This window comes from Canis aureus, chromosome 30 (assembly GCF_053574225.1).
Source record: "Canis aureus isolate CA01 chromosome 30, VMU_Caureus_v.1.0, whole genome shotgun sequence".
Lineage (NCBI taxonomy): Eukaryota > Metazoa > Chordata > Mammalia > Carnivora > Canidae > Canis > Canis aureus.
Genome location: NC_135640.1, coordinates 40,831,666 through 40,858,355, shown reverse-complemented (window position 1 = coordinate 40,858,355; position 26,690 = coordinate 40,831,666). Strand labels below are relative to the sequence as shown.

At 55.0% G+C, this 26,690-nt stretch overlaps 1 protein-coding gene across 2 annotated transcripts; it reads left to right on the top strand.

Moving 5' to 3' along the window:
- Positions 1 to 2,308: 2,308 nt before the first annotated feature.
- Positions 2,309 to 25,994, top strand: TMPRSS3 (transmembrane serine protease 3). Of its 2 annotated transcripts, none has more exons than XM_077879301.1 (13): positions 2,309 to 2,526; positions 3,835 to 3,979; positions 9,212 to 9,322; positions 10,152 to 10,268; positions 10,607 to 10,730; positions 13,635 to 13,760; positions 15,321 to 15,364; positions 16,099 to 16,264; positions 16,956 to 17,125; positions 18,845 to 18,940; positions 21,194 to 21,336; positions 21,968 to 22,120; positions 24,497 to 25,993. In XM_077879301.1, the coding sequence occupies exons 1-13, from the start codon at positions 2,506 to 2,508 to the stop codon at positions 24,512 to 24,514; spliced, it is 1,434 nt and encodes a 477-aa protein (XP_077735427.1). In that variant the 5' UTR covers positions 2,309 to 2,505; the 3' UTR covers positions 24,515 to 25,993. The 2 variants fall into 2 exon arrangements, with proteins under 2 accessions (XP_077735427.1, XP_077735428.1); XM_077879302.1 differs by lacking the exon at positions 2,309 to 2,526 and adding an exon at positions 3,204 to 3,328 and having other exon boundaries at positions 24,497 to 25,994.
- Positions 25,995 to 26,690: the final 696 nt, after the last annotated feature.

The following is a 26,690-nucleotide window of genomic DNA, read 5'->3' as shown; positions in this document are numbered from 1 at the left end:
GCATGTCCTTGTGGTGTTCTCCATTTCAGAGTAAAATGCTTCCATATTTCATCTTTAAATGTAAGTTTATTGTGTTTTTAAATATCTTTTTCTTTGAGGAATTAAAAAAATGAAATAATTTCATAACCAAATGAATTAAATATCTTAAAATTGAAAGCCTCAAAATATAAAACGCATGTTACCTAGAAGAAAAAAAAGTAGATTTTGGGTCTGAGATACAGCCTCTACTCAAATACATCTTTCTTTTCTCAATAGTAAACCACTTTTGGAGCAGTTGTGCTTATAAGATATTAAAATATGAATTTTAAAAAAAATCTTATTTAGCAAACCAGAAAATGCCAAATCATCTCTTTTCCTTATTATTAAAAGTTATCTCCCAAGACCATCAGTGACAGATGAAAGTTTTTTAAGTTGCACTTTTTCCTGTGGGTGATGCCCAAAGCTTCCTGCTCTCACTAATGGGATCAAGGTGGAGACTGAGACCATGCTTGGAACTCAATCTGTGTGCAAGTAGTTATGAAAACTTCACAGCTCCTAGAGGACCCATCAGGGTAAGGTGCCCCTCAGATCTCCAAGCCAAGACCATGCAAGACACTGCCTTGGTGAATATCAGATGCCAGCCCTAGATATGCTGATTTCTATTTCTTTAAAGTTTTATTTTGAGATTGATGGAATTGATTTGTAGGTAAATTTTCTGAGAGGCTACTATATGGTGGTGGAAGTTTAACCACCATGATCAGTCATCTGCTACAACCTGGCAAATTGACCTCATTTGACACACAAGCCAAGATACTAACATGGTAATATATTAATATGACATATGTGAATTCATGATTGCTTCTGGTCTTCTTCATGTCTACTCAGTATTGTTCCACCACCTTAGTTTATGATCAGCTCATCTATATACCTAGAGCCTCATCACACACTCATCACAGTGCCAGGTGCTTTGAGAATACATTCTAGACTGCCCTCTGAGATTGGTAATCCACCAGAGCACCACCTACAGCACTGTGGTGCAAACAAAGGAATATCCCTGTCTTTGAGGGCAAATGTTTGTTCCAGAACTAGAGAGAGTAGTTAGGAAAGATGTAAAGGAAGGGTGTAGGAGCTTGAAGGATTCCTGGTCTTAAATCCAAAAACATTGAGAGGTGTGTGGGCAGGTGCTGGGAGGCAGGAAAACGAGACTGAGTTAAATCACAATTGGCTGAATATATCTCTCTGGCTATTGTTGCCATTGGCAAATCCTGCCAACTCTATCTTTAAAATCATTTCCAAATCCAGCTTTTGCTCTCTATTTGTACCACCAGCATCTTGGTCTAAGTCACCACCATTATGGCCCCGGTTTTCAGTAGCGTCCTCCTGCCTTTCTGTGAATTCACCTCTGTCGCTACACTGTACACATGCATAGATCCAACTTTGCCCTATTCAGCTATTTGGTGGCTTTCCATCACATAAAAACCAAACCAGCGTCCTTCCAGTGGCGCAGGTCTTCCATGATCTGCCGATCTCCAAGCACATAGGCTTTCTGGGGCTCCCCAAACATCCGCAGCTCATGTTCTCCAGGCCTTTGGAGTCTATGGTCTTGTGCTTGGAACAATCTCTCCTCTTAGCTCATAAGACCTACTTTATCCCACCACTGAGGTTTCCACTAAAATACCACTCTTTCCTAGAAGTCTTCCTCCACCACCCTGTCTGATCACTTGCTGATCCCTCTCCTTCATCTCTTTCCAGCATTTGTCATCAGCTGAGACCACAGGTGAGTGCTTTGTCCCCTCTGCCATCCCCTCTGAGTCTAGATGCCTGGCTCATGGCAGATGGCCCATAAATATTTGGTGAATAAACGAATGCATGATTCACATCTAGCTCTACTCCACTAGACTTCCAAAGGGGCTCAGTCCCCTGCCCATGGCAGCAGGGCTATGTTCTCTCCTGATAAAACATCTTAAAGCTGTATTGTGTGCAGAAACCCCTTGAGACGTAGAGGCCCCTCACCGAATGGAGTGTGAAGTGTCTCTATAGAGTGCTCACTGTGAGAACACCTTCAGGTTCCCTCCCTTTTGTCTGCAGAGCAGCTGTGAGTCTAAACTCAGACTCAGTCACATGGAAGGATAGAAACCCCTGCCAAAGCGTTTTGCCTGCCCCTCTTGATGTGCTTGCTCAGCACCGGGCAGGACCTATCTGTTCTTTTATAAAAGGAGCGTCTGTGTTCCGAAAACTCTCTTATGCAAAGTTTCTGAAAAGGTTTGCTTACCTTACTTACTAATTAAAGGCAAGTCACATTTTTCCCCTCCCTGGACTCTGCAGTCATACAACCGATGGCCACTTGATAGCCACATCCAGATCGAGTTACAAAGATAACCTGCGATAATGCCATTTGCTGTGATGATTGAGTCGACAAGGCTGAGTGACTTGGTGCAAGTATTTCCCGATTGGACGAACCTGTTGGCAGCCTGCTTACCATCACGCTTGCTTTTATAATGAAAAAGGAAATTATTTCTGCTTTTAATGATGGCGGCCCCAGAAATGGTGAGTAAAGTGGGTGGGGGAGACACAACGCTTCTGAAAGAGAATTTCTCAACGTTGCTCAGTGTTGTGAAACCGGCCACCGATGGCTTGTTTGGGAAGGGACTTCCGTGTCTAGGTTCAAGGTTTCAGAAAGCATTTTACCACTTGTTCTTATTCTGATCATAAAGTTAAGCTACGTAATTTGCCACCTGCTGATAGTACGAGGCAGGTATCAGCAAGAATCAAAAGCAAAAATGCCTGATGTGGATTTATTAGTTTTCTAAGACGCTCTCCAAAGCCACTCCTGAGATGGAAACGAAATAAATATTTTTAGTGTAGAGTTCCTGCTTCGATTTTCCTAAGGCCACATGAAACAGCATGAAGACAGAGTTTGCGTTAAATGGCTTAATAGTTTCTTTTTGAATCTCAAACACCACAGCCAGTGAGCAGAAATCTAAAATGGTTGATTTAAGTATCTATGTTTATGTGCCTGTTGGAACCACCTCTGAGACTGATGCCTGGGAAGGTGAGCCGGGATTGAGTTGGGAACATTCCGCCATTTCCTTGCTCACTCCGCCCCTCATAGAGTTGCAGGAATGACTTCCAGAGGCTTCTGACCTCTCTGGCTTTGTGATAGGTGGAATTCTTTTGGAGGAAACAGAGCCCTAGTGTAGCTGCTGCAAGCCAGCGTCCCCAGCCGCTCCTCCCTTTGCCATGTGGGGGACCGGGCACCCAGAGGGCAGGGATACTTTCATCCTTAACTAGGTCATGCCCGGCCGAGCCAGGGAAGCACGGTGTTTACGGGAAACTACAAATATTGTGGGTGAGTGTCCCCTCCCTGGTGCCATCTACATTTTGGGGGCATGGACATTATGTGAGTATAAAAAACTTCTTATGGTTATGATAGGTGTCCCACAGGTGTAGGCAAAGGATTGAGGTTATGTAGGACAAAGAACAATGACAAAAAAGAGAAGGAAAGTGCTTTGAAAGGGATTTATCTTCTGAAAAACAATGATGTAGTAATTTCTAATCATAAAAGGGCACGTCTCTAAAGATGGCTAGTCAATTGATTTTAAGATTGATAGAATACAGAGTGAAGAAGTCATTAATTTAAGCAGAATTAAGTTCGTAGTTTTTCATTAACTCTGAAAGTTTCTCTGTTACTGGCTGAGGCTCACAAAAAAAATTGTGTCTCATTGGATGAATAGTTTTACTGAATGCGCTTGATGTGGATGGTCAGATGTCAAAGATTTAACACGACAAAGATGCATTTGACGCTAAAATTGTAAATAGAGAAGCAAGTGCTTCTTTCTGTTCTTCCTGGCGAAGGAGGTGGAGGTGGAGGTGGAGCCGAATCTCAGAGGTCCTGAAATAGTCACCATGGGGGAAAATGACCCGCCTGCAGCTGAGGCCCCTTTCTCCTTCAGATCGCTTTTTGGACTTGACGATTTGAAAATAAGTCCTGTCGTACCAGGTAGGTGGAACCAGGTGTGATTTCTGGGGAAGTACCTCGCCAGGATTTCTCACACCCAAAAGCTGGATGCTTGCACTTCCTTGGGTTTATAGAACCCTGGAGAGGAGGGGACACTAGAGAGGGCATCACCTCGGTCAGGCCCTTGCCAACACCCGGAGACAGAAGTTAGCATTCTCCGGATGGATGTTTTCAGAAATTGAGGCTCCAGTTGTCCCGCCAGAAAAATCTCTGAGCCCCCCAGCAAATCCTGAGAACCAGTACCTATCAGCTCTTCCAGGAAACTAAAAGTGTTCGGGCATTGCTGGGCATTGCTGGGTGTTGCCGAAGGTATTTGCTGCCTAGATTAAAACCGAACAGCAGGAGACAGGAACTGCTCTGAGCGACAAGGAGAGTTGGTTTTGTAAATAGGTCTCAAATACAGAACTTGCCACAGTGAGCTGTGGCTCGCTGGTCCCGGGTGCAGTCAGGAATGTTGACATCTGGGGCTGGGAAGGGAGACACCTGGGGGCTCTGGCTGAGGTTCCAGAAAGCATGGAGTGGGGGCTGTCCTGTGATTCCTTTTAAACCCTCTGGGCAATTGAGGTTGGATGGTAGTGGAGAAGATAGGAGGTGGGGGGAACAGGTTTCAAGGGTAAGGATACATAATTCAAAAATACAGCTCAAAAAATGAGCATAAATGTTAATTTTAAAAGTACCTTCTTATCACCTGACCCCCAAGATTTACCTGGCTTTTATGTTGGCCTTCATTCTCTTCCTGTTGTTGCCCGCAAGTGCGCATTCACGTACAGTGTAGGTATAGACAGGTGTTTCCCCATGTGCTACTTCGTTTTTATAAACGCTCTTTGTTTATAACATCATGACATCCTATCAAGTAGATGTTCAATTTACATAGTTCTTTAAATCATCATTTGACAAATAATTATTTCTAATATTTCTATAGTACAAATAAGATGAGCATGAGTAATGCTATGCATATTTGCCTCTGCTAATTTTGCTTATTTTTTCATAATTGATTTCTAGTAGTGAGAATTTAGTAGTGCTTTACATAAATAAGCAATTGTATTGTTCATCATAAAAATTTAGAAAATACAGTTAATCAAAAAGATTTTTTAAAGTCACCCACGATTTTACCATTATTCAGAGGTAGCCCTCTTTGTGCTTTAATATTGGATTTCTTGTCTTTTTCTGATATACATATCTGCATTTTCCTTTGGAAGTGGCATATACTATGTTGAAGCTTTTTTTGTTTTCAAGTGAAATAATATCATGTTCTTCTTTCCACGGTGTTAAATGATTAAATATTCTTTAAGGATTGGCAAACTATGGCCATGGACCAAATATGGCCCACAACTTGGTTTTATAAATAAAGTTTTATTGGGACACAGACACATTCATTTATTCACCTATTGTCTACAGCTGCCTTCATGGCACAGTAAAGTTGAGCAGTTGCAACAGAGACCATAAGGCCCATAAAATTTAAAATATTTACTATCCGGTCCTTTACAGAGGAGGTTTGCCCGCCCCCTTTCCCTATCATGGAACCAACTCTATTCATTTGTCCTGTTACCTCTTCCTTCTGATGTGCATTCGGGCTGTTTCCCATGCATCAGTATTATACATGCCACCTCTCCAAGTGTCCATGTAGGTAGAAATGCATGTGCATCAATGAAGACATCTTAAGATAAATTCCTGGGAAGTGGTTTTACTAGGTCAAAAGAAAAATTCCACCCATGTTTAAGGCTTTTGGTTTGTATTTCCAATCTGACTCTCAAAAAGCTTACACAATGTATATATTGACTGCAAGTGGAAATCCATTTCCCTTCGCTCTGGACTGCAGTGAGGGTGCTATAATAGCAATCATCATAAATATTGCAAGGTCGGTATGTAGTTACATTTGATTTGCAGTTTTTCAAATTTCCAGAGAGGTTGAAGCTTTTTCTTCATGCTTGTTGATCATTTGCATTTCTTTTTGGGGGAGGTGCTATGCATTTTGCTTTGTACTCCAGGCACGCCCTCAAAGACAGGACAAGGAGGTGGAGTGAGGCCACAGTAGTGTCCATAGGGCACCATGGTGGAGGAGCTGTAAAGGGGCAACTGTGAACAGATACGAAGCTTCTAACTGAGCAGCAATCTTTAAGTCTATAATTAGGATGAATTTTCTAAATCTAACTCTTAGACCCGGAGCAACTAGAATGATAAGAGGTCATCCTTGGGGTTCCTGCTGATTTTTAAAGTGTAAGTGGAGAGTGGGCTCTCATAAGGGGAAGTTATTAATTTGGTGCAGGTTTCTGGGGGTGGGGAAGGCTGAGGAGAGTCTGCTCTGCTAACTCAAGACCACAAACTGGTTGTCCTAAAAGGAATTGGTCTCCTATGCTGAGATAATACAACCTCCATTATCGTGATATCATTCATCCATCCAATCATCCATCCAATCATCCATCCATTCATCCATCCATTCATCCACTCAATTTACTGATACAGTGGACCCTTGAATAACATAGAAGTAGAATTGAGTTGATGACTCCCCACCTAGCCCAAAATCCACTTATAACCTTTGGCTCCCCCAAAACTTAACTACTAATAGTCTACCATTGACCAGAAGCCTTGATGATCACAGCAACTCACTTAAGAAGTATGTAGCATGGTACATGTATTATATACACTGTGTTAGTGCAATAAAGTAAACTAGAGAAAAGAAAATGTTATTGAGAAAATCCTAAGGAAGAGATAATACATTTGAGGTACCACACTATAAAAAAATCCACCTGTAAGTGGACCCACACAGTTCAAACTTGTGTTGTTCAAGGGTCAGCTATATTCATCAAGGAACCCTGCACGCCAGGTGTTGGTCTAGGCCCTGAGAACACAGCTGCAGAGCAAACCACCTGCTCATCAAGACAGCGACCTTGCCCTCTGCCTCCCCTCCTTGTTCTGTATCCTTCAGGCCATGGAGTGTGCCTTTCCTTGTTCCCCTCAACCGCTTCCTTCTCCCCCTTCCCCATTCCTTCTCTTACTCTTCTCCTCCTATCCCATCTCTTCCACTCCCATTTTTGTCTTCAAATTCCCTCTCTCTCTTTTTTTTTTTAATTTTTTAAGATTTTATTTATTCATGAGAGACACACAGAGAGAGGCGGAGACACAGGCAGAAGGAGAAGCAGGCTCCCTGAGGGGAGCTCAATGTGGGACTCGATCCCGGGACCCCAAGATCACACCCTGAGCTGAAGGCAGATGTTCAACCACGGAGCCACCCGGGTGCCCACATTCTCTCTCTTTTTAAAGGATGCTTGAATGATATTGACCATTTTATAAGCACACTCTGTAGTGCCAGAGGGTGAAGCTCTGGGTTTCCAAAGACACGCAGGAGAGATCTTTGTGGCCTTTCCATGGGAAACCTCTCAGCTCAATATCTCTAGGACTGGGGTGTGAGAGGACCGGACAGTCTTGTCTTGAGTAACAGTGCGCCATGCAGAAGGCTGTCTCCCCTTCCCGCATTCCCACCCTCCTCAGTGTGAGTGGGGACAACTTCGGCTCAGATGTATTTTCAGGATCACTGAGGTAATGTGCATGGAGTGGCCTGTTCTCCTCGGAATCAAGGTGCCGATGAAGATTCTCCCGGTTGCCCAGAGAGGCTTGTTCTTCTGGGCATCATACCACTGGGGTGGCACATCCTCTTTTCCATCCAATGTACCTGGTTCTTTAGGCAAGAACTGGGACAGGTCTGGGGTTTACCCTACTTGCAAACTAACCAGTCAGTGCCCAGTGTGCTGGACGCTCCTAGAAGACAGGAGGCTCTCAGATCGGACACGGAGGACGTTGTTACCCATGGCACAAGGGGCGCTTATATCCTGCTCCAGTCAGTCACTAATGCCCGCCAAGTCCCACAATGGCGATGTCAACAGCCCAGGGATATGCCGAGTGCCCAGAGCATCTGTATCACACTAAGGAACCCAGGACCAAGGCAACTCGAATCCGTTATAATGCACTGTGAGCAGATCTGCACACGCTTTGTCCCCGACAAGACGTAGTATTTGTTAAGCCAGACAGTGAGTAAACCTGCTCCTTGGTCTGGAGAGAGACCTCGTCTCTCTCTTCTCAGGCTGCTCGCCCTGCCAGCCTCCTCAGAGAGACGGTCTGGGACAAGGCTGGAGGTGTCGCCGTGCACGAGGCTCTGGAAGAAGGGGCTACTACATCATCTGGTGACCCTCTCAGAGGTCCCAGCTCTCCCTCTCCTCAGAGCATCCTGTGTGGCTTTTCCACGTCACCATCCTCCATGGGGGAAGCGTTTCTGGGGACCTGGGCTCCACCTGCCTTCTGTCCTGAGTTTCTTAGGGCTGCGGAGACAAAGTGCGACAAACTAGGTGGCTTAGAATGACACAGGTCTATTGTCTCATGGTTTTGGAAGTCTGAAGCCCAGGGGCCAGCAGGCCCGTGTTCTCTCTGAAACCCACAAAGAAGCTTTCCTTGCCTCTTCCCAGCTTCTGGTGTTTGAGGATAACCTTTGGGGCTCCTTGGCCGACTTCGAGGTTTGTCACCCAAATCTCTGGCTGCATCTTCGCCTGCTGTCCTGCCTGTGTCCCTTGGCACCATTCCCTTCTATGCACGTCTGTTTCTGTGTTCACGTGCCCCCTTTTCAAAGGACACCAGTCAGATTAGATTAGACCCACATCATTACTTTATTTTATTATTATTTTTTAAGATTTTATTTATTTATTCCTGAGAGACACACAGAGAGAGGTAGAGACACAGGCAGAGGGAGAGGCAGGCTCCCTGCAGGGAGCCCGATGTGGGACTCGATCCCAGGACCCCGGGGTCACAACCAGAGCCAAAGGCAGAGACGCTCGACCCCTGAGCCACCCAGGCGCCCCGATGACTTTGTTTTAACTTGATGGCCTCTGTAAAAACTCTATTTCCAGATATGACAATAGTCTGGGGTGCTAGGGTCCAAATGCCCGCATACTGCAAGGGGGGCGGGGACACACTTCGGTCAGTAACACCATCCCTTAACCCGGGATGGACACAACGGGGTCAGGAGTGGAGACCATGGGGCCGGGCCTCTGGAGAATGTGTCCCCAGATCAGTGGCCTTTGTTCTAAGCTAAGGTGGCTTTCTTTGGGCCAGAACATTCTCTGCTTTGAGGGGAGGGGGAACGGATAGCTGCATTTTAAGTTTTATTTTCGTTCGGATCGGCTGCTCTGTGGCTTTTTGCTCTTTCCCCCACCTTTGGGTTTTCAGACGCGGACGCGGTTGCGGCACAGATACTGTCTCTGCTGCCTCTGAAGTTCTTCGCCATCATCGTCATTGGGATCATCGCCTTGATACTAGCGCTGGCCATTGGTCTGGGCAGTGAGTACGATGCATTATTTAGCGGGCTCTCGAATGCCTATTCGGGCCTTGAAACTTTGATGAGCCCCCGGCTCGCGTGGGTGGGGTGCTGCCACCCAGCCTTGAAGACTGGGGGCGACAGCCTTGGGGGCTTGCTGGCTCCGAGTGCTCGGCCCGCACGAGCCCGAGCCAGCCCGGGGCCCAGGAGGGGCTGTTGGCCACGCTCGGGGCTTTGTCACCAAGGAACCTGCCCAGTTAGAAGTGTCGAGAGGCAGCTGATGAAATAGGATTCCGCGGGCGGGAGGGGGCGAGGGGCCCGGAGGAGAAGACAAGGAGGCCATTCATGCCAGGCCAGGCGAACCTGCTATTTTTAAAAATGAGGCTCATGCGGCTTTTGAGAAAGTGAGTCATTTGGACGCGCTCTGATAGGGAACAGTATCTCAGCCTCTCTTTCAAATACGCGCCCCACCTGCTCGGCTGTGCGGTCCGCGGTCCCCTCTCTTCTCGCCCAGAGTTGGAGACAACAGGGGGGACGTGGGGGCCCCCGAGTCGTCCTCACGGAGCTCCTTGCTCAGCTGGCTCAGCCAGGCGGGCTGCAGCCATGCGCTTTCTCTCTTGACCTCGAGTCCTGTGGTTCAAGGCCGCAGGGCGAGACTAAGTGGGGGTGCCGCAGCCCCCACGCTCTGGAATTCGGAACAGAAACTAGGCTGAGGCAGACGGGCTGCAGTTTCGAAGCAGGTTTCATTACTGATGGCCAAGCTCAGGGCCACGTGGCCAGCGGATGGTTGTTGGTGCTGTGCCCTGAAGAAGCCAGCCCTTCCTTGACGCGCGTGTCCTCCCCTCTCCTCAGTCCACTTCGATTGCTCCGGAAAGTACAAGTGTCGCACGTCTTTTAAGTGCATTGAACTGACGGCTCGATGTGATGGGGTCTCAGACTGCAGGGACGGGGAGGACGAGTACCGGTGCGGTAAGGCCACGCTCCTCGCCGCAGAGGGACGGCCCAACCCTGACCTTGCCCATCTGCAGAGTGGGTCCAGATCCACTGGGTGCCAGCGTCAGGTCACGTCCTTAACTGGGATCCACGTGACATGCGTCCCCGGGGGTTGTGGAGCCGGGAGCAAGGGGAGGGCTATCTCTTGGGGCCCAAATGCAGTTTGGGGAGATCACAAGAACCGTAAGAAGAGGGTGCGGGGGGCACGGGGCGGGGATCCAGGCAGGAAGAGCTGCCTCCGGGTGGGGGTGCTGGGGGCGAGGTCTCGGGGTCCCCTGGCCGCTAACGAGCTGCTCTTCCCATGCGCCGGCCAGTCCGCGTGAGCGGCCAAAACGCGGTGCTCCAGGTGTTCGCAGCTGCCGCCTGGAGGACCGTGTGCTCTGACGACTGGAGAGGCCACCACGCCAACGTCGCCTGTGCCCAGCTGGGGTTTCCGAGGTAATTTACAGAACATTGACGCTGATGGGTGAAGTGTTCAGTGGGGGCGACCACGGGGACGGGGAGCTGCCTTTCAGCCGCCTCGCTCCACAGGGACGCGCACCAGGCCCCCAGGCCCCGCCGACGCTGAGTGGTTTGACCCAGGCCACACGGGACGGGGCACGTTTGGGGACAGGGCCCCAGATGCACACATGAAGCACGGAACTTCTGAGCCGAGACCAGGCCCCCAGGTCCTCAGGCACCTGCCCCCCGCCCCCCGCCTGGTGTTGGGGCCACGTGGACGTGCCCGCACACTCCCTAGGAGCCCAAAGAGCCAAGTCTGGAAAGTCAGCCGTTTAGTGAAAACAGTCACTTCCAACGGCTGTTTGGCGACATGCAGAAGGGCCAGCTCCTGTGGCGGGCGCCTCGCTTTTCCACATTTGGTTTCGTCTGTGTGACGTTTGCGCTGTGGGGACGCGTTTCTCTCCTTGTCTCTCCGAGCTCTCCTCTGACCCCGGCACCACCATCCTCCGTGGCCGCCCCACAGGGCACCCCAACCCCCTCTGCCCTTGCCCCCGGGGTTGGAAGCAGGCCGGCCGCCTGAGTTCCCACGCTCCTGCGTGCTGGCCCCCGAGTCCCCGCGTCCTGGGCCCACTTCCCCGACTCGGGCGTTGCAGCCTAAAGCCCTGGAGCCCAGGGAGCCTGGTTCATGTGTGGTGCTCCTCAGCTGCCGCCTCCAGCAACAGTGACACCCCAGTGTCCCAGCCTGTGTCCCCCAGACCGTGACCTTCTCGCCTTGTGACAACCCGGGTGCCAGAGCCAGCTGCAGCTCAGCTCTGTGACAACAGCCACGTCACCCCACAAGTGCCTCCCAGGACAATGCAGCCTTCACCCCTCACGGACAGGGGGGCGGTCACACTGCTCACGTGTGAGCACACATGCCACAGTGCACACATACCACACATGTCCACTGATACCACATACATACCACACGCACACACACCATAAATGTGCGTAGGTACCACGCCCACACCACAGTACACACACATACTGCACACTTAGCACACATGCACGCCAAATTTGCACACATACAACACACATTCCCATACACCACATGCACACACACCTCACACACATGCCATATGCACATGCACATACACACCATGTGTGCCACACAGCACACCCACACCATACACACTCCACCCCCCATGCACACACACACACACACATACACCGTGCATGCCACATACCACGTACAAACACACACAGACATGCACATACACTGCATCACATACCACACTGCACACACACATCACCCATACACCCCATCACACAGTGCACACACATTCACACAGTGCACACACATGCACACGCTCATGCACACACCACCACCACTGCAGACAGCGGAAAGCTTCCCCAGGCAGGTCTGTTCCCTATGGAGGCGCTTCCGTGGCCTCCCAGGGGCGTCCCTCCCACCTCCCGACCCCCCTCCCTCCCCTCCTGGAGTGCCTCCGCCGGCCCCCGAACCCCAAGGCCCCCCTCTACCATGCAGAAGGGCCCAGAGACCCCTTTCCCTCAGCTCCCCGGCCAGCCAGCCATGGTGAGATGGTCCTTCCTACCCATAGCGAGAACCGTCAGGGGAAGGGAGCCCAGCCAATGCTACTTTCCCAGACTGCCCCTCGGCACGGCCCGTCTCCTTCGCTGTGCACCTGTTCTGCCCTCAGTTCCCAGATTCGCTTCCGTATCTTTCTGCCTTTCCTTCCTGCTTCTGTCCCTAGAGCCCGTCTTTGTTCTTCTCTGCTCAGCCATGTCCCACGTCAGCCATCTGTGATGACAGAGAGAGGGGAGGCTGTCAAGCCGGACGGCCTGGGTTCGAATCTCCGTGTCGGCACCCCAGTTCCTTGACTCAGGCCTCAGAAACGGAGATAATAGTCGCGCCCACTTTTAGGGGTGGCGTGAGGTTTCCGTGAACACAGGCTCACCCTGGGAGAGCTGGCGGCTGTACTGGGTCCCCCCACCTGGACGCTGGGTGCTTGACGGGGATCCCGGGGTGGCTCTTGGGGGCCCCTTGCATCTCACAGACCGGCTGCGGCCAGCCTGCCTGCATCAGCCTCTCCGTGTCAGGTCGGGAGCTCGCCGCCCAGTGCCTGCCCCGTCGGCCGCGGGGCCTCCTCAGGAGGCCTGGGAGCTCATTGCCCTCCAAACTCAAACCCGACTCACCTTCGCATTCCACACATAGTCCTGGCAGCCCGCAGCGCTTGCATCACCGGGTGCAATGCTGTTTGATCAACCGATGAGTGAAGCAGGCCGGCTGCTTCGGGTTTTGTCTGCTCCATGGGAAAAGGGAGGGGGGTGGCCCTTCGTTTACTACCCTCCACCTCACAACCCTGCAAACATTTGATTATTTTTTTTAAAAAAAGATCACGCCTTCTTTACCATGCTTCTCCAGAAAACCTGCTTCCCGGCACTTTAAACGTTTGCAGGCACCTGGGGCGCCCTGAGCCTCTTCCCTCCGTGCTCATCTCTCTCCGATGGGAGCCCGCACCGGCTCTCGCTTTCGATCTCCCCACCCGTGGCTCTCTTGGGTGCTCGGCATCCCCACTCAGGTCCCACCCGAAAATACTCCGCCTGCTTCCATGTTCTGCTGTCTCTGGGGCTGGCTGCGCCAAGGGGGGCTACTTGGCTACCCCAGGAAGTGGTCCTCCCTGGCACAAGGCCAGAGCCTGCGGGGGCGGTGCAGGGGCCGTGGGGCGGGGGTCCCAGACATTGTGAGATTTGGAATGCCTTCCTAAGCTAGCAAAGCTGTGGATGGTTTTGCGGGGGTTGGGGTGGGAAGTGACCCCCCCCCCCCAGTATGATCCATGCGGTATCCTGACTGGAGCACTGGTTGATTTGAACCGGGCCTCGTTTCCCATGTGCTTGCAGCTACGTGAGCTCAGACACCCTCAGGGTGGACTTGCTCGAGCAGCAGCTCCAGGAGGACTTTGCCTCCGTCAATCACCTCTTGCCCGATGACAAAGTGACTGCTCTGCACCACTCGGTGTATGTGAGGTACGTGCGGCCAGGTGGCGCTGCCGTCTGCGCTGTGTCAAGTCACCTGCTGGCTCCCCCGAGCTGTGCGTAGCCCCGCGAGGACACAGGAGACGTGAGAGTGTTTCTCCAAGTGCAAGGCGAGGCCTAGCGGCCTCAGGGAGACTGGCTGGAGCCCCGGCTGGGGTGCAAGACCCCACCCCAAAGCAGGCAAATAGGGCCCGACGGGGAGGGGTGTAAGGAGGACCATCGCGGGCCAGCCGCTCTGGTCACGGGCACCAGGTGTGTGCGGAGCAGCGCAGGGGGACAGGGAACGAGGCAGAGGAGGCTCAGAAGCTCGAGTATTCTCTGTCTGCCATTCGGATTCCACATTTCCCTGGCAACTCTTGAGAAAGGTTAAAAAGTGAGATACCTGTAAATGACCATACCTGCAGCCTAGCAGGTCCCCTGCCTGGTCCCCTTCCTGGTCCCCTCCCTGGTCCCCTTCCTGGTCCCTCCCTGGTCCCTTCCCTGGTTCCCTCCCTGGTCCTTCCCTGGTCCCTCCCTGGTCCCTCCCTGGTCCCTCCCTGGTCTCCTCCCTGGTCCCTCCCTGGTCCCCTCCCTGGTCCCATCACTGGTTCCCTCCCTGGTCCCTCCCTGGTCCCCTCCCTGGTCCCCTCCCTGGTCCCCACCCTGGTCCCTCCCTGTTCCCTCCCTAGCCCCCTCCCTCGTCCCTCCCTTGTCCCTCCTTGGTCCCTCCCTGGCCCTCTCCCTGGTCCCTTCCTTGTCCCCTACCTGGTCCCCTGCCTGGTCCCCTGCCTGGTCCCCTCCCTGGTCCCCTCCCTGTACAGCCAGGCAACTCCATACGCTCTTGCTGGTACTCTGGACCAAATCCCAGGAGCACGTTCTCCGCTCTGGGAAACATCAGCTTGTCGGCCTGTCCATCTCATAATCGACAGTCACCCCGGGACCCACAGGCAATTCATGGGGACAGCTCATCTCTTAGATCCTTAAACCTTGGTCTGGTGGCATCCCCTTTTCCTTGCATGAGCGGACTGCAGCGCGGGAGGTAGGGAAAGTCACAAGGGGACATGGGTGGATGGTGAGGAAGGCATGTGCCCTGGCTCCCACCCACGCAAGGGCGAGCGCGTGTCGTCCCTGGAGCAATCACAGCTCCGCTCTGGAGAGGGGGTGACCCAGGCTGCAAGGACCTGGTGCCAGGAGAGGCTGCCTCGAGGCTGCCTCGCTGTCCTCGAGGGGCCAGCGGGGAACACCGGGCTGAAGCCGACCTGCAAACGACAGCAGCGTGTGCTCATGTGAGAGAGCTCCTCCCGCGTCTCCTCTCATTAGCCGTCCGAAGCGTGGGGATGCTCATCACCTGTCACACGCACAATACTTCCTGCAGCCAAATGGTTCCGTATCAATGTGTCACCTCATACACATGTTTGTTTGTTTGCTTTAATATGGACTAAAATTGCAATCTGTAATCAAGAGCAGGGGAACAGGGTCTTTTTTCCCCTTTTACCCCAAGATTAAGTTTTTAAAAAGGGCTCGTTTCGCAGGCCTCTGGCATTTACACAAGCCTCCTCTTTTCGTCCTTAGGGAGGGATGTGCCTCCGGTCGGGTGGTTACCTTGAAGTGCACAGGTAAGGGACCTACACGGCAGGCATAAGTGGAAACTTGCGCTCGCTCACAGACTCCTGTCTCCCCTCACCCCCCCACCCTCCTGAGACTGCTCCGGGTCCCCTCCTCCTGGGCGCCAGGTGGGAACTCTGCGGACCCCACCTGGAGGAGAGGAGGGCGGTGCCCATCCGCCTCAGCTGGTGGGTGGGGAGAGGCAGCCCAGAGCAACTTCTCAGCAGCGGACGGGACTGCGGGCACGATGCCCCGTCACCCACGGCCGCTCCAGCAGCCCGACTCACGCCCTCTCCTCCCCGCCACCCCCTTCCCACCCACCTGCACAGGCTGGTCGGTGCCCCAGGCTCCCCGCCCCGCGGCAGGCGCCCCCGGCATCGGGGAGGGTTCACGCCACAAGGGTTGGGTCTGGAGAAGTCAGGCAGGTGCACGCCAGCCCAGATTTGCTCAGGAGAGGGCTGCAGAAGGCTCCCGTGCTCCTGGAAGAGCCGGGGTCACTGCAGGGTCCTGGGCGTCACCGGGAGGGATGCTGCCAGCACCAGCTCTTCCCACCGCTCCCCTTCGTCTTGGTGGCCTGCTCCCCGCTCTCGCCCTGTGGGCCCCTCCTGCCTCTCTTTCGGGGCTGGGAGCTCCGTGGGGGCAGCGGGATGTCAGGGAGAGGGGAGGGGGCCTGTGGCTGTGACAGCAGCTTCCCCAGAAAGGTCTGTGGGATTCAAGCCCCAGCCCTGCTCCCCTCTCTCTGCAGCCTGCGGTCTGCGAATGGGCTACAGCTCGCGCATCGTGGGTGGAAACGCGTCCTCGCTCACGCAGTGGCCCTGGCAGGCCAGCCTGCAGTTCCAGGGCTACCACTTGTGCGGGGGCTCCGTCATCACACCCGTGTGGGTTGTCACGGCTGCCCACTGCGTCTACGAGTGAGTGCTCCTCGCCCGCACGCCCCGGTCTCACTGAGCCACCATAGGATGGGGTGATTTCAGGGCTCGGCAGCAGGTCCAGAAAGCAGGCAAGCCGACCGGGTTGTCACAACGCAGTGTCCAATGGACGGGACCCGCCCCAGCCCTCACCGTGGCCCCTCACTGTCCCTGCTGGCTGTGCCTGGGGACCCTGAGCTCATTCTAAGGATTTCAGACCTGCAGCTCTTACAGAGAGAGTAGAAAGTTTGGAAGGAAACCCTCGTGCTGGAGGAAAACCGCCAACCTCCGTGTCGCTGAGCACGTTGCGGCCAAGAGGGCGAGAGGGACACAGGCTGGCGGGGGGGGCGGGGGTGCCCGATGTGTCTCAGGGGAGGTGAGCACAGGAAAGAAACCACAGAAAGTCTTCCAAACACAGAGAATTCTCCCGGTTTTGTTTTCCGGTTTGGTTGCTGTGTGTTGGAGGACGGGCCCGACAGACTCTGAGTCCCGGGGGTGCAGGCGTCGAGGCTTCCCTGGCGGATGGACACACGGGGTGGGCCTGAGCTTCGGGGCCGAGCATGAGCAAGCAGGGAGCACCGTCGCCTCTGCCACCTGCGGGCCCCGGGTCTCCGGACCCCACATCCCCGGCCCAGGTCCGTGGGTTAAAGCGTTCGGGGCAGTCCTACTTGTTCTCTCCGACTTCTCATTTCAGCCTGTACGTCCCCAAGTCGTGGACCGTCCAGGTGGGGCTGGTTTCCCTGCTGGACAGCCCAGCCCCTTCCCATCTGGTGGAAAAAATCATCTACCACAGCAAGTATAAGCCCAAGAGGCTGGGCAACGACATTGCCCTCATGAAGCTGGCCGGGCCCGTCCCCTTCAACGGTATGTCTGCGGTCTTGGCTGCGCCGTTGCTTTCAGTTGTTTCGAGGGAGTTTGTAATCGCCTGTGGAGCCTTTCTATGACAGCCGCCTTGTGGTCCTTGCCAGGTCGTTCCAGGAGTTCATTCATTTTCCCCGCTGGCCACGGTTGATGATCTTTTCTCGTGAAACTTGTGATTTTCCTGGTTCTTGATCTAATGAGCAATTTTCAACAGCGTCCTGCACTGTGGGCTATCACAGCGTTGGGGATGCGGGGTCCACACACCTCTTCAACTTCGGCAGGTGGTCACCCCGGCCAGGTTCACTGCACGTGACTGGCCTACTCCTGTGGGCTGTGCTGAAGGTGTCTTTTGATTTTAGAGACTTCGCGGTTCTACTTTGGCCGACTGGTCTGGTGCCCCTGGGGCTCCCACTCGTGCCACTTGCTTCCTGCTGGAGCCGCCTGGAGATAAGAGGGACTTCCCCAGGCCAGGCCACGGGTGCCTCAAGGTGGCGGAAGGGGGTCTCTGAGCTCTTCCCCGCCGTCCCGGAGCTTGTTGAGATGAGGCCCCCAGCAAGGGCTGCCCAACCAGCCCCGCGTCTCAGTCTTGGCCTGGAGAGAGGGCACTTCCCCGGTCAGCCAGCTGGTTGTAGTGGGGTCGTCCTCGTGGCCACTTCTTTACCGGGCATCGTCAGCTCCCTGAAGCACTCTGGAAGTCTCTCCGCGGCGGCTGCTGAGTTCGGCAGGCCACGTTTCCAGGCGGGGAATACCTAGTCCTAACCTCTGAAAGTCACAGAAACACCCGAACACACAGGGTAGAACTTTCGAAAGTCTTGCAGACGCCAACCAAGGATTAGGGACCCACTCCTACATACATTAGAGCCCCTCCTCCTTCCCCAGCGCTCAGCCCGGGCCCGGGACCACCGTGTTGCTCATCACACCGCACATCTTATTCTCTACGTGTAATGCTCTGAAACAAATATTCCTGGAGACGCAAAGAGAAATTGTAACGGCGGCGTTCTTGTATCTTTATTGATGATACTCACTTAAGAAAAACGAGGTGCCGACACCTGCACTTTGAGAAAAATTAGCGAGTGCTCTTACGAGCTCTCTGCCTTTCCATTACTGTCCTGGGCGGAAAAGCTTAGTGCATCTCGAGCGTATTCACGGGACAGCCTCACGGCAGCCGTGATGCTGTCTCTGCTGGGGGTGACGGGACGCGTGTGACACAGCCTGCAGGGACAGGCAAGCTTCTTGCCCCCAGATGCACCGGGAGGGACCGTAATAGTCACGGAGGGATGTTTCCCAAGCCAACGTGCCCACGGTCCAGACCAGGAGTGGGCAGGTTAGGGCCCCGGGTCAGATCTGGCCCTTTGACTGTTTTTGTACATAAAGTTTCAGTGGGAACGGCTAGATCCGTTTGGGTACCGCCGCCTGTGGCTGCTTTCACGCCACTGAGGCGGCTGGTCTACACGGCCCATAAAGCCTCAGGTGTTAGCTATTCCGCGTGTCATGGAGGAAATGCCGCTCCCTGGCCCAGACTCAGTCACATTGCCACCGGCTAGGGTCGTTTAAAGGTTGACGGCTCTGCCCTGAGCTAGGAGCTTTCAGACCGACCAAGGCCTTGACGTTCCTTTGGGAGATGGCCTGAGCTCCCCAGAGAGGCGGACGCTGGGGAGACTCATGGTCTTCGTGGGCTGGGGCTGGCACTGAATTTAGGGTTGCTGTCTCCCCTTGCGACAGAGAGGATCCAGCCCGTCTGCCTACCCAACTCCGAAGAACACTTTCCTGATGGAAAAATGTGCTGGACGTCCGGCTGGGGGGCCACGGAGGACGGAGGTCAGTCAATCATCTGAAATCAAGGTTCTGGGTCCGGGGAGCCCAGAGCCGAGAGGCCGGGATGGACGCCCACGTGGCACGCTCCCGCCATCTCTGGGTCGTGGCGTCTCCCGTGCTCTCAGCAGTCTAGTTGTGGGTCAGGGTCACGGTTCCGTTTGTCTTGGGACGTGAAAATGGCAGACTCTGTTGGGAGAGAAATGAATTGAAAAGGAGGACCAGGGCAGCCCGGGTGGCTCAGCGGTTTAGCGCCGCCTTCGGCCCAGGGTGTGATCCTGGAGACCCGGGATCGAGTCCTGCGTCCGGCTCCCTGCAAGGAGCCTGCTTCTCCCTCTGCCTGTGTCTTTGCCTCTCTCTCTCTAATAAATGAATAAATAATGTTTTTTTTTATTTAAAAAAAAAGAAAAGGAGGACCAGGAACACCCCTTGTTGGGGAGACGGTCCCCGAGTCATCAGGCAGTTCCCCTCCCTGCTCCCCACCACGCTCATAAAGCACGCAGGGAGTCCGTGGAGAACCCCTCCCAAGGCTTATCCAGAAGGGAGACATCTGTCACTGGTGAGGGATTTTCCTCTTGTGCGACTTTGGAAGACGTGTGATTTCATCAGAGGGCAGATGCATGGAAACTCACTGCTCTAGTCGTATCAGACATAGTCACCGTCGTGAGGACAGCGCATGCTAGCTGTCCTTCCATCGGGGTGGCACATGCATGTGCTCACACTCATAGGTTTTCCACCAATTGCTCTCGTTCTGGCAGGAGTTTCTTGGGGTCAGCGGCAGGGGGTGGGGGCTGTTACAACAAAGCTCTGTAAACAGAGAGGCTTGGACAGCAGAGACTCATCGCCTCCCAGCTCTGGAGGCCGAAGTCTGAGATCGAGGTGTCGTGGGGCCAGTTGAGGCTCTGAGGGTGAAGAACCTGCCCCGGCCTCTCTTCCAGCCTCTCTTCCAGCCCCTGCTGGCTGTAAACATCCTTGGCGTCCTTGGCTCGTAGATTAATCACACTGCTCCAGTCTCTGCCCCATCTTCCTGCGCCCGCCGCCAACCCCGTGCCTCAAATCTCTCTCCCCTTTCTCTTAGACAGACGCCAGTCTTTGGACCTAAAGCCCACCCTAAATCCAGGACGATCTCACCTTGAGATTCTTATCCTATTACATCTACAAAGACCCTACTCCAAAGAAAGGCACATTCTTCTTCTTCTTCTTTTTCTTTTTTGTTTTTTTTAAAGATTTTATTTATTTATTCATGAGTGATACAGAGAAAGGCAGAGATGCAGGCAGAGGGAGAAGCAGGATTTTTGCAAGGGAGCCCGATGGGGGACTGGATCCCGGGACCCCGGGGTCGCAACTTGAGCCCAAGGCAGATGTTCAACCGCTGAGCCACTCAGGTGTCCCAGAAGGGCACATTCTGAGGTTGCAAGTGAACATGGCTTTTGGGGGTGCAATTCACCCCAATTCACAGGAAGTTCAGTATTTTCCGCCTGAGGTTTATTAGTTGAGTCTGCCCCTCCCTGAGCGTCCAAGGCCCCCAGGGCCTACCCAGATCCCAAGGGTCAGTCCTCTTCCGCAGCGCGGGGTCTCATCCCCGTGGCTTGCCACGTCCTCCTGCCCATAATGGAAGCCTCCTCCGCAGACACGTCGAGCTGCGTTTCACCAGGTACCAGGTGCCGAGCTGGACGTCTCCAGGCCACCCTGTCTGCTCCTTGCAGCAGCCCCTCGGCGAGGAGGAGACGGGCTGAGGGCGGCTCACACAACTGGCTGGTGGGAGGTCTGGGATGCCGCGTCCACGCTCCCCCCACAGCCGTACTCACGCTGTTTCTCACGACGTGTGGCCTCAGAAGACTATTTCATTACTTTGCTAGAGCCTGGGGTTACATTTAGCGCCCCTCCCCCCTCCTGCCTGGGTAGCCCAGGATCGTGTGTCCCCGTCTCAGGGCCCTTCTGCCGTGGGAGGTGACATAGACACAGGGATTGAGAAGTGGACGCCTTTGGGAGGACACTTTTGTGCTGACCACACGACGGTTCTCCCCGACAGCTGTGTGTGATCTTCACGGGACTCAGTTTCCCTTCTGTAACCTGGACTGTTCTGAGGATCGAGCAGGCCCGTGTGGGTCGAGTGGTCCCCCAGGATCACCCGGGGGAGGTCCCTGCTGGCTACCGCTGCCCCACCTCCTCCTGCACCGGCCACTTTAGGGAAGACGGTGCCCGGTGCACGCCCCTGGGTTCCCAGCAGGGCCCCTCACTGTCGTTGCTCTGACACAGGCGACGCCTCCCCCGACCTCAACCATGCAGCTGTGCCTTTAATCTCCAACAAGATCTGCAACCACAGAGATGTGTACGGCGGCATCATCTCGCCCTCCATGCTCTGCGCCGGCTACCTGAAGGGCGGTGTGGACAGCTGTCAGGTAGGGGCCCTTGGTGACCTCTGGGGGCCACAGCGGCGGGCGAGGCTCGGGTACGGTGACCCAGCCTGTGGGATAGGCCGCTGCCAGCATTTCCCTGTGACTGACTGAAAAGCAAATTTACAGGGTGTGGGGAAGACGTTTGCTCAAGATATCACTCCCTTCCCTGGCCATCGGCCAAGTTTACCCGGCGCTCCCATTCTGCTGGGTCCCGGTGGCAGGAGGGGTCCCCAGGGTGCTCCCCACCCCAGCCCTGGCTCTCGGGGTTTGCAGGGGGCAGCAGGGGCAGCAGGCAGGTGGGAACCTGTGAACCAGGGCCTCCAGAGCCACAGCGAGCCAGGCTCCAGCCCGGCCAGGCAGGCCCCTCCCCTGGAGCTCTCCGCGGGCTGTGTCCAGCCGCCTTGACCTTCGCGGCTTCAGTGCATCTAGAATCTGGCAGGGGATGCCCCTCTGACAGCTGGGGGAGACCGTCCCGGGGGGACCAAGGACCCTACCGTTGGGAGTGCCAGCGTCAGTTCTTGGAGGCCGGGGGTGTGAGCATCCCCACACTGAGTTTTGTGATACAAGGCGGGGGGGATCCTGGCTCTAAGACAAGGACACCCCCCACCTCAGTGCCTCTGTCTTTGCCATCCAGGGAGACAGCGGGGGGCCGCTGGTGTGCCAGGAGAGGAGGGTGTGGAAGTTGGTGGGAGCCACGAGCTTTGGCATCGGCTGTGCCGACGTGAACAAGCCCGGAGTCTACACGCGCATCACCTCCTTCCTGGACTGGATTCACGAGCAGATGGAGGTGGGTGCGGCTCACACTGGTCCCTGTCCTCCGCCAGGTGGGGGAGGGAATGACCCCCCTCCAGCATCCTTTTCCGCAGCCCCAGTGCTGCTGGGCAGAGCCAGGGGTCGGTGCAGCAGGCAGCGCCCTGTGGCCTCTGGGCGTCGGAGTGAGCCCCACAGGCGAGGCCCTGCGTGGGTGTGATCCTAGGGTGGGTGCACACATGGGCGGTGGCCATGGCCGGAGTGTGAAGGACAAACTTCTTCCACGGAGTGAAGAACAGAAGAGGGGTGGCCGAGGATGAGCCCCTGGGGACGGATGAGTCCAGTGGGCACGTGTGGACAAGGTGCAGACAGCGGGTGAGGGGCTGGACCTACAGGCACCCGCCACCCACTGGAGAATTGGGACCTGCTGAGAGTCAGGGATGGGCTGGAGAGTCTCTGACCTCGGGGGGCCTGGGCAGCTCTGTGCTTTGGGGGAGCTCCCTGCAGGGGTGGGAGGTGGGTCTGTGGGGCCGACTTGGCAGGAGAGGGGAGTGCCACAGGCAGATAGGAGGGACGTCCGCTCCTGGGGAGTGGGCCCGAGGGGCTGGGGGACCCGACGCACGGGAGTCTCAGCAGCACAGCTTCTACCTTGTGGACACCCCGCAACTGTTTGCTGATGTCATCTCTGACTCTGTGCCCACATCACGCCTCGGGCTAGGTTCAAAGAACTTGAGTTTTTCCTTTTATTTTTAAAATTAAGGGCAAATATATGCACCATGAAATTAACCATTTTAAAGCGGACAATCCAGGGCCTTAACATCTTCACCTCGATGCTGGATGTTTGGTGTTCTGGAAGTTTCCGGGCTTGCACCGCAGCCTCATTGAGCAGTCGAGTGTCTCCCCCACCCCTCCATGCCCGCTCCTCCCTCCCCCCCACCCTCCCCCCCAGTCTCCAGCAACCTGCTTGTGTCCCTAGATCACAGGCCTTTCACAATTCTCCTTTAACTGGAAACAATTGCCTGAGAAAGCCAGCCAACGCCTGATGTGCCCTGGGCAGTCATTTCCACTTCCTCTGGGAGTTATTGCTTTGGAAGCAAGAGAACAGAGGTTTGCAAGAGCAGCCCCCCTGGTCACAGTGGCCTTGATGGCCTGGTGAGGGGGACCCCAGGGTGCAGATGGGGCCGCACATGGGCGTGGGGGACAGAAGGTGGGAAGGGGGGTCACCCACAGAGCCACAGAGATGCTCCCTCCAGGGAGCCGCACTCAGCCACCAATGGTCCATGCCACCAAGCTAGTTGTCACCAAAGTCAAGCTTGAAACAGGTGCCGATCCTAGAAGCCAACTCCTAGTCTTCAGGCTACGGAGGAGGGCTGGGGCCTGGTGGGGTCAGGCTTCCAAAATCCCTCTGGGACCCTCCAGCAATGGAGCTGGGTGATGTCTCGGCCCATTTCCCTCGGCACCGGCCTGGGTGGCAGGTCCCGGGACTCTCCCCATATTACGGGCGAGGACTCCTACACAAGGTCCCCCGCAGCTAGTGACAGCAGAGTGCGACTCGGGCCCCACACCCACCGTGGGCGTGCACAGGACTGTCCCTGGCAGGCCGCGAACACTGACTGTTCCCGGGACCCTTCTCTATAGTCTGATCAGGGGCTGTGGGGTGAGGGCCCTGGCACGTGGTCTCCAAGGGAAGACACTTCCATACATCGTGCTGGCCCCGTGGCTCCCTGGGAGGGCCTTGCAAAGGGCTTCCGCCCTCCTCTGCCCCGACGAGCACATTCATGAGTGATGCATGGACGGCGCTGGACGGCCCCGCGGAGGCCTGAGACACCTTTGTCACCAGCTGCCTCGGGCCCACGGGGCTAGTCTTGCCCTCCTCAGGGGTCCCGGAGACGGGGCAGGGAGAGATCCAGAAGAAGCTTCCCTCCCCACGGGAGGTTTTCCAGAGGGGCTGCAGTTTTAGCTGTGTCTTTGAATATGCCCACGGGCCCTCCAAGGGCCCACACAGGCCGAGGGGAATGGGCCCGGTTGTCATCTCTGCTCTCCTCCCCGTCATCTGTACGGGGGCGTGAAACAGATCTGTTCTTTATTTTTTTAATTTTTTTTTTTTTTTAATTTAAATTCAGTTTGCCATCCTGTAGCGCCCAGTGCTCCTTACATCCCGGGCCCTCCCCAGTGCCCGTCACACCTGTTCGGACTCAGAACTGGGACTCAGGAGCGCGACCCTAGGGCCGGGAGGGTCACGGGGGAGCCGGGGAAAGCGCCTGGGGTCAGGGACATGCGGCTTGGGGAGCTGTCTCACCCACAGCGACCAGCCCACAGTCACTCGGGGCAAAATGCAGGCGCCGGCTGGGCCTCAGCGCTGGAGGCCGGCTTGACGTGCTGGAGAAGGTAACGGCTGCGTTTCCATTTCTAGAGGGACCTGAAAACCTGAGGAGCAGGGGTCGGGCCGCCGCCTTGAGTTCCTGCCGCGATGGAGACACCCGGTCCTTCCACGGGCGGGTCCCCGGGCGGGAACTTGCAACAGGAGCGAGGGCCTCGGTGTTCTTCCTTCTGGCACCCCCCGCAGAGCCAAAAGAAGGAGCACCGGCTCTGTCCTTGCGACCTGAACACCCTGCCTCAGCACCTCCACGAGCCGCGGGGGTGGTGGGTGAAAACGGCCTGCTGCTCCTTTGTGACCTTCACCCAGAACAGAAGCACGAACACACCTTCGGGTGCTACGTTGTCCCACGTGTCCATTCGGTTTTCTCTGCACGGGGCATTTGCCACTACGGATGGGACAGGCGAATCCCATACAAACACCCCAGGCGCTCAGTGGGGCTGCGCCGGCCCGGAGCCGCAGGGGTGGGGGTGGGGCATGCGGGGGGATGTCACCTTCTGCTCCTTTGTATCCCCAGGTGCCCAAAGCAACCCAGAACTTTCTACTTCCAAGATCCGTTTCCCCCCGTGGGAGCTCAGTCTACAAGTGCTTAGCCATGAGGTTTATTTCTCTTCTTTCTTCGTAGCATGTGGTGCTTGGTGCATTATTTGTCGTTGCTTCCAAAGGACACGGGCTCTCTTGACGCGTCCGTCGATCAGAGCTTGTCTGACTGCATCGTGCGCCTTGATTGCTTGTTGGAACAGGTTTCTCAGCTGAGCAGAGTTGTATTAAAAGCCTCAGAAGCAGAGTTAGATAAGAAGGTACTAGAAGAAGACAGGGCCACCTGGTCCCACCCAAGGGGTGCCGAAGGCGGCGTGGACAGTCAGGTGTCCTCCAGAGGCTTCCCTGCCTCTCTGCGTGGCCCTGTTAACCTGGCCATGCGCCTGAGGCGTTAGAGACCCCTCCCGGTGACCCCCACACCCGCTGTGGCCCCCAAGCGCACACACAACAGGGGAAGAGTTAGCTTGCAGGCCAGCACTGCCCAGGGGTACTTAGCACAAATGAAGTTGCTTAGTTGGGCCGTCGAAGGGACGATGGTGAGTTTCAAAGAGCGAGCAGGTGCCTGGGGAAGGAGAGGCTGCGGGGAGCCCCCGGGATGCGCAGGGAGAGAGGGGAGACCCAAGGCACGGTGGCCGCTTGGCAATGACGTCACCCCCCCCCACAGACGGCTCGGACTCGCCACGCGGATGTCCACGTGTCAGAAAGTGACGAGACCGTTTTGCTCCTAGGTGGTTGTGCCCAGGCCTCCTCGGAAGTAGAGGTAGCTCATGTGTGGGCGATCTAAGTGTGAGCAAATGAAGGCTTCTGGCGTGACACACCTCAGCTGAGAGCACTTGGCCGTGGGGCCGGCACACGAGCATTGCTGGCTGTCGTGAACGCGTTCTTCCTTAATTACTATTGAATGTGTTAGGAAATATTTGCTGTCTTATAATCTCTCAAAAGGTCTTGAGTAATGCTAATGGCAGGCAATTAATCAGCGTGGACCGTGTGCCTGGCACCACTCTACCACATTTCCTGTGTGCACTGCTTTATCGTCGCCACGACCCTGTGAGACAGGAATTCTCATTAGTCCCGTCCCACAGATACAGACACTCGGGTGTGAGCGGGATTGACGCTCCTGGGCCCACAGGTCAGGCCGGCGGGCATCGGGGTTTGTCCCGGGCACATCATATCAGCAGGAATTAATGCAATTAACTATCTGCAAAGCCCCGCTCACAGGCATCTGAATCTAAAGAGACTTCGCCCCACCAGTGTGAACCCACTGGAAACGTATCAATCATTCAAAGTCAACTGCTCCCTCCCCTGGAAATGTTTGGTCTTATTGGAGGCCTTCGGTGGCTCCAGCTGCGGGTTCATGGGTGGAGCTCTTTGCCATTTTGTTCCTTTTCTTCCTTGGATATGGCTTCGCATCTATGTCATGCCCCACAGCCAGGCTAGACTGGGAGCCAGGAGACAAAGTCCTGGCTGGAGCCTTGCTAACCTGCAGCCAGAAAACAGCCAGGCAGACATGCCATGGGTGAGGAGTGGACCCACGGAAGCAAGTGTGGGGCATGTGTGTCATGGGTTAGCGATGAGGAGAGCCTTCACCTGCACCCGGATGTCCAGGACGGTGCCATGGGGATAGCTCCTTCTCTCTTCGGTCCTTCAGGTTTGATATGGCTAGATTTTAACATTTCAAAAAGCATTACAG